General features: G+C 42.8%; 1 protein-coding gene across 1 annotated transcript in view; it reads right to left on the reverse strand.

Moving 5' to 3' along the window:
- Positions 1–16,106, reverse strand: part of F13A1 (coagulation factor XIII A chain) — a 235,778-nt gene that overhangs the window by 9,230 nt on the left and 210,442 nt on the right. Inside the window, exon 14 of the mRNA XM_049882606.1 lies at positions 1,434–1,570. Coding sequence (XP_049738563.1) covers positions 1,434–1,570 — 137 coding nt within the window. The remainder of the gene's footprint in view (positions 1–1,433; positions 1,571–16,106) is intronic.

Consider the following 16,106-nt stretch of genomic DNA (forward strand, 5'->3'; position numbering starts at 1 on the left):
AAAAGCAGTTTTCCAAGCAACAAAGTCCTCCACCTTCCTTTCAGTGCCTTACAAGGTCACCCCACAGGAAATGTGCTAGATTGATTGATGCTGACATGGACTTTTCTTTAGCAGGAATGAAAGTAATAAGCCTCAAAGATTGGGATCCATTCTGGGTGTCAGACTTGAAGAGCAGCACTGACAAATTGGAGTGTCCTGGGAGAGGGAGGGAGCTGAACCCCATTAGAAGCGAGAGGGATGGAGTCAGGGCAGGTGTTTGACCCCCAATAGAGAAGGCTTAAGGAAGCCGTGACAGCTGTTTTCAAACATTTGCAGACTGTTAGGGGGAAGAGAAATGGGTTTTACTCTGCACAGATCCAGATGACAAAACTAGGATTGTTGGTAGAACTAAGAGATAGAAAAGGTGCTTCCTAACACTTAGAGCTACCTGACCATGGAATGGGCTGTCTTGTTGAGTGATGGGCTCTTTGTCAATACATGTCACAGAGGTAGAGACCTATAGGGCATAGTCTGATGGTGCTGGGTGAGAAAAGGCTTAATTTCATTCATATTATTGCAGAGCCTGAAGTAGTATTTGATCACCTGGATGGGGAACCAAGTTGAGACCTTGTTAGCCTCAACCTTTTTCTACTAAACGCAACAGTTCTAGAGAAAGGTGCTTGGCTCGGTAAAATCTGTGAGGTGGGATTGGAAAGGAAGGGTCCCATGAAAAGAGGCATCTGTCAGCACAATATCTGACACATGGTAGGTACTCGATACTAGTAGAATTGATATATGAGGAGGCAGTATGACAGTCCCTGGGTGATGCTGATGGTTAATGCACTCAGCTGCTAACCAAAAGCGTGAAGGTTTGAGTCCATCCAGAGGTGCCGGTGAAAAAAGAATCTAACCCATTCCCATTGCCATCGAGTCAATTTGAAAAAAGAATCTACTTCTGAAAATTCAGCCACTGAAAACCCTGTGGAGCACAGTTCTACTGTGACACACATGGAGTCGCCACGAGTCAGAATTAACAGCAACTGGTAACTGGTAGTACGGCACAATGATTGAACACTGGGTTCTGGAATCAGCCACCCTGAATCTGAATCCTTGTTCTACTTTTAAAAGCTGCATAACTTGGAGCAGACCAGTCAACTTCTCAAAACCTTGAGTTTCTCAGCTACAGAAGGAAGATAATAATAACACCTACCTCATTAAGGTGGTTTTAAGGATTAAATGATGGAAGTGGGTCAAACCCATTTTTATTCCGTGCTCCACATAAATGGGCAATATGGGGGTAGTATCTTGTCAGGCATTTTCATGGAGGATTAGCTGTAAGCTTAGGAAGGAGTAAAAGAGAGACACAGAGATAGAGATAGACAGGTAGAGAGAGAGAGAGAGAGCTCTCCACAAACCCATCCCTCTCTCCTCACTTCCCACCCCTCAGCCCTTACCGGAACAGCTTTCTTCTTGGTCTCGTGAGTCCAGGACCATCCAGGTAAATCCAGACGTTTTGCAGAGTTTCCTTTAAAGGATTGGTGAACTCTACTGTCACAACCATGTCAGAACCAACTACTTTAGCTCCATGGACCTATGAAATAAATGAGTGAGGGGAGAAGGTAGCTCATTAGTAACAACCGAAACCTCTTTCTGCTCTCCTGTCTACCTAACCAGCTTCACATTTGCTTATGGTGTACAGTATGGGTACTTGTTGGCAATGGAACCAGTATGATGAGAGAACTTATTGCTCTGACTGGTGAATACTTATTGAGAAAAAGATGGAAAATTACTAACTAGAACAACACTTTTTTTCTCATTATAAATGCCAACCTAATTAGCATGCAGGTTAATAGCTGTAGCCACTGGGCTGTTCTTCGTCAGCGGGAGGTGGAAATCCATTTGGTGTAGAACAGATTTCTGTGGTGAGGGACACCAAGTGAACCATGCTTCTGAATGGGGCTCACGTTTCCTGCCAGGACTTGGAAAATTCCTGAATTCAAATGGTAGAATACACTCTGGGAAATCTCTACCTCTTTACTCTTAGGCACACTAGAAAGAAATATGTCGAAAGAGGAAATCCTTTCTTGTTGAACTTGAAGATGAAGAATCTGGATACTAAGACAAAGACTTTAATCTGGAGCCACCACACTTGAGTTCAGGAGAGATATATAAGGCAATTGTTGGAGAGTTGATCCATAACAGCTCTTGGCCACTGAGGCACTTCTGAAAACTATAGGGTATCTGGCAGAGCGTGAAGTGTGATGGCCACAGTTCCACGCCAGCTTTAACACTTACTAGCAGTGGGATCTTGGGTAAGTTACTGAACCTTTATAAGCTTCGGTTTTCTTGCCTCTAAAACTGGACTGATATTCCTACGGGATAATCTATGTACAATGCCATTATTATTATCAGCTCTTATGCTGTGTCTATGTACAGCACACTTGGAATTATATATCTTCCCAACACCAATACAATGTGTTGGAAAATGACCAGACAGCTATAGGAGGATTCGTTTACTTGTCTGGGGGCTGTGCATGCCAAACGAATGCACTTGTATAAGCTGTAGGTAACTTGGGAACAAGGTAATAATAATTGCTCTTCCCTCATGTGAAAGCGGTAAGCTGAGATAACTCATGTAAAATGGTTCATGTACTCTGTGGTATGTGATGAAGTCTCTGTCTGTTACAGCTTATACTTTTCTAGAGTAGCAATGCTCATGGAAATTTGTTTAGTTCATCTTATATTATAGCCCACTTTCAACTCGAACACCTAATACATATTTGCCCAATAATTATCTGCTTGATTAGTTAACTGTTTAAAAGTGGAACTTACTGGTTGTTTGAGTTTTCTGTAAAGCAACCTAGCCATTATTATACCTTGTTCTTTAACCAGTGTATGAAGTAGGAAATAGAGTCAGAAATAAGCATTTCTGATGAATGAAGGTAAACAGAAAGGACCTTTCCCGGAGAAGAGGACTCTTGTTTACTGATTCTGAGTCAAGAATAAAATCTCACGGCTTTACTCTTCACGCCATGGCTTGTGACTTACATCTGTGTCTATGGAATTTCTAAATGAAAATTTCAGCCAATTCCCTGTGTTTGTTACTATGTAAATTCCCGTCTCTTGGGATGGGATGGGTGAAGAGCTGGAGTCCAGGGGGTTTAGGGCTGGAGCAGACAGTGACCGCAATGGTGACCACAGTATGTATTGTGTACGAGGCATGGTGTTCAACGCTTGGACCAGCGGTTCTCAACCTGACATGCACAACAGAATCACCAGGAGAACTTTTAACACTACTGTTGTCTAAACTCACTCCACACAACAATCAGAATCTCAGGAGGTGGAGCCTGTGATCAGTTTAAGCACCCTGCTGATTTCTAAGGCCCAACCAGAGCTGAGAACCTCCGTCCACATACTGCCTGGAGTAAACCTCACAGCAACACTACGGATGGATCTTATAAGCTCTAAGTAACAGAGTTGCTATGAGTTGGAATCAACCGGATGGCAACAGGTTTGGTTTGGCTGGGTTAAGTAACTTGGGAACAGGTCCTCTGGGCCCCAACCATTTGTGTCAACTTACAAATGAGAAAACTGTGGTTTTCTCATTTGTAAGGGAAATAAGTCACTTGCACACTGACTCGAAACTACTAAGTGACCTGGCTGGAACTCAAGTTCAAGTCTAACTACAGAACCTGAGCTCTAAGACGCTGAGGCCAGAAGAGCTGGAGAAACCAACAACAAAACAACCAAAAAACATTTTGTAATGAGGTCCAAAATGCCAGCTGCGGGGGGAAGGAAGATTTCAATTGGTGGGGAGTGTCGGAGTTTGGAGCCACGATGATGAGACTGAGCATAAATAAGGTTCAGTGGGGAGGAGACTGGCTGAATAATTGCCAAACTGGGACATGAACCACAAGTTACTTGTATGGGCTGGTTGGGACATGGGGTATGGGTGGATTGGCCTAATTTGAAGGCTGTGATGGAACCAATAGGGTTTCTCAGCCTTGGCACTATTGACATTTTGGGACAGATCATTCTATGTTACGGGGAAGTGCCCGCCCCGTGTATTGTAGGATATTTAGCAGCATCCCTGGCCTCTACTCACTTGATGCCAGTAGCACCCAGTTGTGACAATCAAAAGTATCTCCAGCTATTATGAAATGTCCCCTGGGGGGCAAATCTGTCCCAGATTGAAAATCACTGGTATAGACAAAACATTTGGAAGACAGACGGAAATTGTCACTTTATTCTAAGATGTCCTGTCGCTCTATCAATTTAAACGTTGGAAGTATAGAATAGTACATAATTAGGATACTTTACATGGTACCTTGGTTCAGTTCCCAAGTGTGCCCAATATATTTTTTCTAAATTGAAAAAAAAAATTTTTTTTTACACACCTTTGGATTTAAAAAAATACAAGATGAGGATAACATTTTAAAAAAGCTCTGTAAACTGGAGAAAGTCAGACTAGTACAGATATACTATTGGCAAACGCATTTGCTATGCTCACTTTAATTCTTTCTGGGGAAAATGTTTTGGAGCCTTCTGTCTTCTCTATGATGCCCTATTACAACAAGTCAGGGGTTACAGCTCCCTAAGAAAAATCTGGTAATAGCTATCGATCCTTCCTCCACACAGTGACAAATATAGAACGAGGGGATTCATTCACTGACCCTTGAAGACTATCCCTGGCCTTTAGGACCTCATGCACTCCAGGTTAAGAACCCTTTCCATACTGGTGGGCTAGCTCTACATAGACTGCTATGGTGTGGAAAGCAAAGTGCCCCCTTCCAGGTCACTGATGACAGTGAATCAGATATTTTTGTATTTGAAAAGCTGGCCCATGGGTGTAAGCCTTCAGGAATAGGCTTTAGATATAAACATGTTTAGAAGATTAAATTTTCTAGGATAGTTTCAAGTGTCATGCCTAATTGGAGCCCTGGTGGCACAGTGGTTAAGAGTTATGGCTGCTAACTAAAAGGTCGGCAGTTAGAATGCACCAGCTGCTCCTTGGAAAACCTATGGCAGTTTTACTCTGTCCTCGGTCGCTGTGAGTTGGAATTGGCTTGAAGGCAACATGTTTCAGTTTGGTCATGCCTAATCAGTTTGCTTCCAGATATCATCTCTGTAATTAGCTCCTGGCACTGGCTTGTAAATACTGCCCAGGCTTCCCTGATCCTGAAGGGGGAAGAAAGCTGGGGAGGGTGGACAGATGAAAGGGGGGTTTCAGGTTGTGGTGTTTTCCTTTTAGGGCTTTGAGCCAATTCGTTCTCATAGAGACTGTGTAGGACAGAGTAGAACTGCCCCAAAGAGTTTTCCAAGGAGCTCCTGGGGGATTTGAACTGCCGACCTTTTGGTTAGCAGCAGTAGCACTTAACCACCGTGTCACCAGATTTTCCGTTCTCTGCTTGGGAAATTTAAATGCAGCTATTCCTTTTCCTTCCCCCACTTCTGAGGAAAAGGAAGCTTACACAGTTTTTTCATGTGTATTGATTTAAGTAATGCACTGTGCTGGGGTATCTGTGAAATGCCGAGCATTGTGGTGATTTCGGGGGGAAATGTCTGTTTGCATCTAATTCTCTTAGGAATCTGCACAGCTCCTACTTTTATCATACTATAGAAATAATCCCATATCAGCATAGTTATACTTTCGATTTTCTTGCTCTCATAAAACCCTGAGTAAAGAGAGCCTTTAGGCAATGCCGAGGTTAGATCAAGAAGATTATCCATTAGTCAGGTCAGAAAAAAGGACAAAGCATAAGCCATACTCAGTAGCATCCCAATTTTTTCCCATACATTTGATGGCACTTTTTTTTTCTTTTTAATAATCTGTTTAAAAATCTGCTTTTTAAAAATTGACACATAATATCACGCTTTTCCAAGTTAAACACCATTCACAAATATTGACATGCTGTTTCATGATAATGAGCAAATACTCTGATTCTTTAGTAAACAAGAAAGTTCCTAAAACACACACACTTATGCACACTTTTTGGAATAAGTGACTTGTTAGGAAATCACAAGGTATTTTCCACTGAGTATATACCTTCCAATACGTGTAACTGTGTTCAAAATTGAAGCTGAAATGAAGGAAAACATTTGAGGAAAAATAAGAAAGAATTTAGTTGGCAGTGTGATTCACCTGATTCCTTAGTTCATACAACAGTCCTTATTTTAAGTGTTTTCAATCATGTGTTACATGTATTATTAGAAACTGAACTTTTTTCTGCTGCTCAGTCTATGGCCCATGCTAGTAACAAGCAATTGATTGTGAACTAGGATCACCTGCACCAGTACTACTGCTGCTTCCAACTACCAACTAACCTTTAGGTTAGCATTTAATAAATAATGCTAATGGTTTTACTATGGTCAGGCAATGTTCTAAGTCTGTGCTGTCCAATATGGTAGTCACAAGCCACACATGGCTCTTTAAATAAAAATTAATTAGAATTAAATCAAAGTAAAAATTCACTTCCTCAGTTGCATCATTCACATTTCAAGTGCTCAATAGCCATATGATGCTAACGGCTACCACATTGGACAGTGCCGTTAAGTGATTTACATACACATGTTCACAACCCTATGAGGTAGATGGTATAAGTCTTCATTTCATAGAAGAGGAAACGAAGGCACAAAGAAGTTAAATAACTCATTCAAGTTCACACAGTAAGTTGGACAAGTGATACTTGAATGCCAGAGTCCTTGCTTAATAAGACCTTATACTGTGGTACAAACAGCATACTCAGCTGCTAATTGAAAGATTGGAGGTTTGAGTCTACCCAGAGGTGTCTTGGAAGAAAGGCCTGGCCATCTACTTCTGAAAAATCAGTTATTGAAAACCCTATAGTGCACAGTTCTACTCTGACACACGTGGGGTCACTATGAGTTGGAGTTGACGCGATAGCATCTGGTTTATACAGACTCTTAATACTGAATAATAATAATGATGATGATCATAATAATAACGTACATACATTTAGCAATTACTTAGTAATTCAAGCAGTGTATTTATCATTTTACTTACATTGTCTTACGTAATCCTCTCTATAGCCCTATTGACGTGGAAACTAAATTTTAGAAGAGAAATAAAATGCCGAAGTTATAGAGCTAGTAAGTTGGCAGAACCCGGACATAAATCTAGGTCTTTCTGACTGCAAAACATGAATCTTTAAACACTCCCTACTCTGTGATCTCTGACAGCAGAGAAGCAAAAATAGTAACACTTCCTGCTGGAAATAGTTTATTTTCTGAAATCCATTAAAGAATAATTTATGCATTACCTCCTTATGTTCTCACTAAACCACCAGTTGAGGACAATGATTAGAAGTTCACCCTGAACTAAATTTGAAAATACATACCTCTCAACTCTTTCTTTTTGACTTTTTCAGGGAGGCATCAGCATCATATGCCAGAGTGAAATGTGACGGGGTATCCTGGGGGCCTAGATATATATTAATTCATGATAATAGCATTTTCTATTTAGGGTGAAACAGAGAGATCATTCTTTAAGATGACCAGTAACCCAAATATAGTGGGATTATACAGAAAGGTTGATGGGATTGGTTATTCTTGATGGTTTTCTTTTTGTGTGTATCTCTTCTTAAGATTAAAAAAAAAAAATGTTGCTGTTGTTAGGTGTCTTTAAGTCGATTCTGACTTATAGTGACCCCATGTACAACGGAATGAAACCTTGGCTGGTCCTGAGCCCAATGGTGCAGCCACTGTGTTGGTCTTTTCTTTCTTTTCTGTCTTTTTAATGATCTCTTACTTTCTTCATGTATGCTGTCCTCAATGTCATTCCACGGCTCATCTGGTCTTCAGTCATTAATGTGTCAAATCTATTCTTGAGATGGTCTCTAAATTCAGGTGGGATATACTCAAGGTTGTACTTTGGCTCTTGTGGACTCATTCTAATTTTCTTCAATTTCAACTTGCATGTGGGCAATAGATGGTCTGTTCTACAGTCGGCCCCTGGCCTTGTTCTGTGGATTTGGTTTCTTGGGTACTGGAGAAAAGGACCATATGGGAGAAATTGATCCCTTCCACCGACACTTTTTAAAGAGGAAGTGGAGAAGTCTCTTACCTGGCCTCCTGTACCCCAGTCTGAAAGCCCCTGAGTGAGGGACCTCATCCTGAAGGGCTGTGGAGATGGGGTAGGGAAAGGGTGTGACCAGAGCTTGCCATGGAGTCACGGAGATCAACAGAGAGGTCAGGAAAGAGAAATGTGCTTGGCTGAAGATCTTGAGAGGGGAAATGTTTCTCAATGCTGAGTTTTTATTGAATAGAATTTTCTCCATTCTTGGCATGGCTGCAACTTATGTACTACACAGCATGGCCACCAAAGAACCATTTGTTGAATGAATTAATAAGTGAATGAATGAATGAGTGACTAAACAAAGGGTAAATACTGGAATGTTCTTTTAGCCAACAGAACAAATAATAAGGAACAAATGAATGCTAATAAAAAACCTTGGAAACAGTCAATTGTTCTCATCAAAGTTAAAAAAAAAAAAACCACAGTTGTAATTTTTGATTGCATATATGTAGAGCGGTTGTATTTCCTCCTACTGAAATTGTCCCTAGTTTATATATGACGGATTAGTTCTATCAGTGTTTGATGATGCCCTGCAGAGGATGCAGGGCTTTTCCCGCATGATGGTACTAAAGGGTGCGCCTGATTTCAGCTGTGAGGGCACCTGAGCTGTTTTAGAGTGGCACTTGCAGGGGCTAGTTCTTCCCCAGATACTGAATGAAAGTCACCTGAGTACCATATGAATCCCTCCCCTGTCTCCCCACAGCCTTACACCAGGCTCTTCAGACAGGCCTCCCTCTGATGAAGGTTCCGCTGAGAACCATGCGTACTCTCAACATGTGCTGATCACGTTCGAGAGATACTGCAACACCAGGCCAGGGTCACGTTTGCCTGAGGTCAGAGGGCCGGACACTGCCCGAAGCACGTCTCAGGTTGTGACTGCTGGATTCCCAGGCAGAGATGGGACTAGAGAGGGAGGGAGCGGATATCTATTTGTAACTACTGGATCCTGGGGAGTCCCTGGGTGGTATAAACAGTTAAAGTGCTCAGCTGCTAACTGAACAGTTGGAGGTTTGAGTCCACCCAGTGGTGCCTCAAAAGAAAGGCCTGCCATCTATTTCCCAAAGTCAGCCATCGAAAACTCCATGGAGCAGAATTCTACTCTAACACACACGGGGTTGCCATGAGTCAGAGTTGACTTGACTGCAACAGGTCTTTTACCAGGTCCTGGGACTAGGCCAAGCATTTTTACATACGTTATTACAGATGTTTGTTCTTACGACTTTGTGTTTTATGTATTATTGTAATTATTTCATAGTTAGAGTAGTATTACAATCATTAGTATTATCTACTTTGCCAAGAGGACACTGAAGCTCAGAGAGAAAGCGAATGTGTCGTGTATGTGGGTGTGCACGCATGCGCCAGAAAGCAAAAGGACAGGAGAAGAGAAAAGTCATAAGTAGGCATGAGTGGCAGAAGCTAATAGTAAGAGTTGGCCTTTACTGAGTACTTACTATGGTAAGAGCACTGTGCTAAGCTCTTTGTGTGGGTTGCTTCAATTATCCCTCCCAGCAACCCAATGAGGTCAGTACCATTATTGGCCCCATTTTACATATGAGGTGGTGAAGTAATTAGCCCAAGGCATCTCAGGTAGGATTGTGGACTTGGGTGGTCTGACTCCAGCATCTCTAAGCCACTGTGCTATTTCGCCTAACAAAAGGGGCTGTGTGCACACCTCTGGTTTCCTTGCTTGCATGAAAACCAAAAAACCAAAAACATTGCATAGCGACCCTGTAGGACAGAATGGAACTGCCCCACAGGGTTTCCAAGGAGCAGCTGGTGGATTTGAACTGCTGATATTTTGGTTAGCAGCTGTAGCTCTTAACCATTGTGCCACCAGGGCTCCCTTGCTTGCACGAGGGCATGAAAGCTATAAAACCTTCACTGCTAACCGTGAATGAGAGAAAACCACCAGAACTCTGTTTCTGCATTTAGGGCTACGGGTTCCAGACAAACCAGTCCCTAGTTTGAATTCCCTCTGTTGCCCCAATCCTCTCAAAAAACAGCCGTTCATAAGAAATTTGCTGAAAGATCTTTCCTAACTTAAAGCATCTTATAACAATCAACACACAGGAAGGCAGAGGAAAATTCTATGTCTGGTTTTAATAAAATATACTTTCCTTATCAAAATATTTTGATAGCATGGCAAAGGAGATGTGTGCTCATTAAAGTTTAATGAGTCGTCTCTCCCTGCCATTTTCCATAAGAAGATTACACACTGTGACTCATGCCTGGTGGGTGCCAGGAATAGTTAAATGGGTGCACAGTGTAACTCAATCCCAATCTTTATTGGCACAGAGATGAATGAAATCCCAGACTGGATCCATTAGGATACACAAACAGGTAGCCACCAACCTAAATGCTTTGGTTGACAATGAGTTTTTCACTGTTTCCGTGGTGGTAACCAAGACTTGGACTTAGACAAATGGGCCAGTTTTATTGTAGGTTGACCTACATTTGCTCTGAAACGGAGCTAGGTAAGATCAGCAGGAAACCGGTTGCCAGGCAACTCCAGTGGGAAGTGGCACCCTGTCCCAAGGCTGAGCCGGGGGCTCCCAGAAGAAGATAGTGCCCTGGGCAAAGGTTGTGAAGAGAAGGGAGAAAGTAAAGAGGTTCCAACTTTTGGCAGGGCCAGTTGACAATAATATTACATTCATGCTCTAAAATTTAGACTGAAGCTTTTTCATCCACAGAGTCAATTACAAAGCTCTCATCCTAAAATTTTAGGCTTCCCTCAAAATGGCCCCAAGCTGCCTTTCTAGGCTCATCTTTAAAAGGCCGGTTGCCCTTGAGTTGGCTCTCAATCTTCCAAAGGGTTTTCAATGCTGATCTTTTGCAAGTAGATCACCAGGCCTTACTTCCAAGGTGACTCTGGGTGGACTCGAACCTCCAACCTTTCAGTTAGAAGCCAGATGCATTTACTATTTGTACCCCCTAGGGACTCTGGATCATCCATTAAGCCACTGAATCCTCATAACAACCCTATGAAGCAGGTATTAACATTATTTTTATTTTGTTGTTGTTGTTAGGTGCTGTCGAGTTGGTTCCGACTCATAGCGACCCAATGTACAACAGAAAGATATACTCCCGGTAGTTTACCATCATCACAATTGTTATTCTTGAGTCCATTGTTGCAGCCACTGTGTCAATCCATCTTGTTGAAGGTCTTCCTCTTTTTTGATGACCCTCTACTTCATCAAGTACGATATCCTTCTCTAGGGACTGGTCCGAAGTATGTGAGATGTAGTCTCACCATCCTTGCTTCTAAGGAGCATTCTGGTTGTACTTTTTCTAAGACAGATTTGTTTGTTCTTTTGGCGGTCCACGGTATATTAAATATTCTTCACAAACACCACAGTTCAAAGGTGTCAATTCTTCTTCAGTCTTTCTTATCCATTGTCTAGTTTTCACGTACATATGAGACGATTAAAAACACCATGGTTGGGTCAGGTATGCCTTAGTCCTTGTGATGGTTAAGATTGTGTGTCAACTTGGCTCGGCCATGGTTCTCAGTGTTTATGTGTAATTACTCCCATGATGGGATCTGCTGTGAGTAGCCAATCAGTTATCCTTGGACCCCCGTCGCGGGTGGCTGGGTGACCTGAGTGAAGCTACCAGTCCTTACGCCCCTGATGTGGGTAGGTGAGGGCCCTGTTTAATAGGCAAAGCAGTGTCAAACATCTAACACCCACCTCCTCACCACACAGCTGAAACAGTTGCAGTTTGCCAATAAAGGCCTATTCTCCTGAAATAGGCCCACGCAGGTCCACGCAGGGGGGGAAAGGCATTCAAAGTCCATGGACAGTTAATGCCTCGACAGGAGCCGCTTCTGTCCTGAGCTCCCCAGGTTAGTGGAGTTGGCAGATTGTCTTTTCCCCAATTGTGAATTTATTCCTTCTCTAAGGCTGGGAGAATGGCTTAGAGCACACAACAGGACCTATCTCAGGCCCAGGGAAGCTGACAGCCACTGAAGCTGGCTTGGGGGCTGAGGGTGCAGTAAAATATACGCAAGTACTTAGCTTTTGCTGAGAGTGCAGTTCTTCTCTGGTTCTAGAGGTGTGAGTAGGCTGTGCCGCTGGCTCTTTCTCCCTGAGGAAACTGCAGCCAAACAGTCCCACCAGCCTACCACAGTCTGAGGGTTCCCAGTGATTTAGGTCCAGCAACTCCTCTCCGCTCCTGAATCGTCTCTCCCTCCCCCTGCCACTCAGTCCATTTTCTAACTTTGCCTTTGATGTTCAGGGCTCTTAAACTAAAAACCAAACCCACTGCCTTCGAGTTGATTCTGACTCATAGCGACCCTATAGGACAGAGTAGAACTGTCCTGTAGTGTTTCCAAGGAGTGTCTGGCAGATTCAAACTGCCGGCCTTTTGGTTAGTAGCTGTACCACTTAACCACTACGCCACCAGGGTTTCCTCAGGGCTCCTAGCCTGTCATAAATATAATTGTTTCACTTGTTTTTTCAGGTCTTTGTTGTAAGAGGGTTCACCGGAAGCATCTGACTACTCTGCCATCTTGGCCCCGCTTCCCCATAAGCCATTCCTTTGATATAAATCTCTCTATATATACATTTATACACTTTACTGGTTTTACTTCTCTAGAGAACTCAGCCTAAAACATTTGGTACCAAGAGTAGCTCTAGAGAAACAACACTGTAAAAATAAGTTTTCTAAACTGTTTCTCAAGTCTGGCTAGTCTTAAAGGTATTGATGACTCTGCTTCCAGCAGTAAAAAGGACACTGCTAATCCATGGCATGAGGTGGCAATACAAATACAAAAATATCACCACCAATAGATCAAGTATTGTTGAAAGGCGAGGCTCTGGGTGAACACATGTGTGATATATTTCTACAGTTTTGTCAGCATGAGAAGTATAAGAAAGCTGGTTGTTGTTCCTACTTTGGCTAGACAAACTGGTGAAAGAGATGCACCCATGTCTTCAGAGTCAAAGCTCAAGTGCTGCATAAATAATCTCAAAGTTTCCACTCGTGCTTTGAAAGAAAGCCTTATTACTTGTAGTAACGGAGCTGAAATTGCCGAAAATCAAACCCAGAGTCTTATTGTAAGATGGCTGAATTACAATTCTGGCTCAATTGCCAAGTTAAAGTAAGGGCATTGATTGGGAAGAAATGGGATCCTGAAACTTGGGATGGGGACATATGGGCAGATAATCAAGAAGCTGGAGACACTGAGCCCCTAAATTCTGTTGAATTACTCCTGCCAACAGAACCACTCCCATCCGAAAAGGTTACTTCATGTTTGCTAAACTACCCTGACCAGAAAAACCATTAGCCTCTCCACTCCCATCTAATGAGATTGGCCCTAGCCTAGCTGCCTATAAAGAGCCCTTGCCTGAGTCATTGCCTGGGGCATGGCCTGGGGCAGATGCTTTACAAGATGATGCTGAATGTCCTCAAAAGAATTCTACACTACCAATTCTGACTTCAAGACCTAACTCCTAAAAAAAAAAAAAAAAATAACTCCTAGGGAGCCCTAAAAGGTGAAGTTCAAAATGTGACCCAGGAGGAGGTACGCTACACTCTAAAAGAACTGCTTGACTTCTAATCTGTACAAACAGAAACCTGGGGAATATGTGTGGGAATGGCGATTAAGGGCATGGGATAATGGTGCAAGGAATATAAAGATAGATCAGTCTGATTTTATTGATATGAGTCCACTAAGCACAGATTCTTCATTCAGTGTTTCAGCTTGAGAAATTAGGAAAGGATCTAACAGTTTATTTGGTTGGGTTGCTGAAGCATGTATTACTCAGTGGCCTACACTAAATCAAGTTGAAAAGTACCAGACCTGCCTTGGTATACTATAGAAGAAGGTATCCAAAGGCTTAGGGAAATTGGCATGCTAGAGTGGATTTAACAGGTTAGACCCACAGACCCACACATTGAGTGCCCAGAGGACACACCTTTTACCATAACTGTGAGGAACAAATTTGTGAAGGGAGCTCCAGTATTCTTGAAGACTGCTGTGATTGCTATTTTATGTAAATCAGATTTGACAGTGGGAACTGCCCTAACTGAATTAAGACACCTAACTACAACGGGGCTGATTGGACCCTGTGGTGGTAGGGGCCAAGCGGCGGCATTCAATCAACAAAGACAAGGTGGGTGTGGTTACAGTAATGGACAGCAAAGTCAAAGCAGTAATCAGAATAGTCTGACTTGTATGGACTTATGGCCTTGGCTACTTAGTCATGGTGTTCCCAGGAGTGAAATAGATAAGAAATCTACTATTTAATTGATCTGTACAAATGGATGAATTCTAGGTCAGGTGAACAGCAGTCTAATTCGAATTGCCAGAATAGACAGTCACAGTCTCTCGATCCATTCCCAGATTTGAGCAAGTTTACAGACCCACAATTCCTTGAATGAAGGGGAGGCCAGGTCCCCTTGAGGAAGGACTCCAACACACTGCTAAAATTTATTACTGTTAATCTCTCTCCCATCCTTCCCCAAAGGGATGTAGGGCCTTTTACAAGAGTTACTGCTCACTGGGGAAAAGGAAATAATCAGGCTTTTTGGGGATTACTGGATACTGGCTTTGAACTGACACTAATTCCAGGAGAACCAAAACATCACTGTGGCCCACCAGTCTGAGCAGGGGCATATGGAGGTCAGGTTATTAATGGAGTCATGGCTCATGTCTGTCTCATAGTGGGTCCAACTGGTCTCTGAGCCCATCCTGTAGTGATTTCCCCAGTTCCAGAATGCATAATTGGAATAGATACACTCAGCAACTGGCAGAACCCCCACATTGGATCCCTGACAAATAGGGTAAGGGCTATTATGGTAGGAAAAGCCAAGTGGAAGACATTAGAACTGCCCCTACCTAGGAAAACAGTAAACCAAAAGCAATACCGAATTCCTGGAGGGATTCAAGAGATTACTGTCACCACCAAGGACTTGAAGGATGCAGGGGTGGTGATTCCCACGACATCTCCATTCAACTTGCCTATTTGGCCTGTGCAGAAGACAGATGGATCCTGGTGAATGACAGTAGATTATCAAAAACCTAACCAGGTGGTAACTCCAATTGCAGGTGCTGTTTCAGATGTAGTTTTATTGCTTGAGCAAATTATTATATCTCCTGGTACCTGGTATGCAAGTAATGATCTGGCTAATGCCTTTTCTCCATACCTGTTTCGAAGGTCCATTGGAAGCAGTTTGTCTTAGCTGGCAAGGCCAGCAATACTCCTTCACTTGCCTACCTCAGAGCTACCTCGAGGTAGCCCTATGTCATAATTTAGTGTGCAGGGACCTTGATCACCTTTCCCTTCCACAAGACATTACACTGGTCCATTACATTGATGATATTATGCTGATTGGACCTAGTAAGAAAGAAGTGTCAATGACTCTGGACTTTTTAGTAAAACATTTGTGTGTTACAGGGTGGAAAATTAATCCCATAAAAATTCAGGCACCTTCCACCTCAGTTTCCACCTCAGTGAAATTTCTAGGGGTTCAGTGGTGGGGGGGCACGTCGAGATATTCCTTCTAAAGTGAAGGATAAGTTATTGCATCTGGCTACTCTCACAGCTAAAAAGGAGGCAAAATGCTTAGTGGGGCCCTTTGGATTCTAGTGAGGCAACATATTCCTCATTTGGGTGTGTTACTTGGGCCTATTTATCAAGTGACTCGAAAAGCTGCTAGTTTTGAGCAGGGCCTAGAACAAAAGAAGGCCCTGCAACAGGTTCAGGCTGCTGTGCAAGCCACTCTGCTACTTGGACCATATGATCCAGTGGATCCAATGGTGCTTGAAGTGTCAGTGGCAGATAGAAATGCGGTTTAGCGATTTTGTCAGGCCCCTATTGGTGAATTACAGATCAGACACTTAGAATTTTGGAGCAAAGTCCTGCCATCTGCTGCAGATAACTACTTTCCTTTTGAGAAACAGCTTTTGCATTGTTACTGGGTCTTAGTAAAGAATGAATGCTTAACCACGGGAGACCAAGTCACCATGTGGCCTGAGCTGCCCATCGTGATCTGGGTGTTGTCTGACCCACAGAGCCATAAAGTTGGA

Source organism: Elephas maximus, chromosome 1, assembly GCF_024166365.1.
Source record: "Elephas maximus indicus isolate mEleMax1 chromosome 1, mEleMax1 primary haplotype, whole genome shotgun sequence".
Lineage (NCBI taxonomy): Eukaryota > Metazoa > Chordata > Mammalia > Proboscidea > Elephantidae > Elephas > Elephas maximus.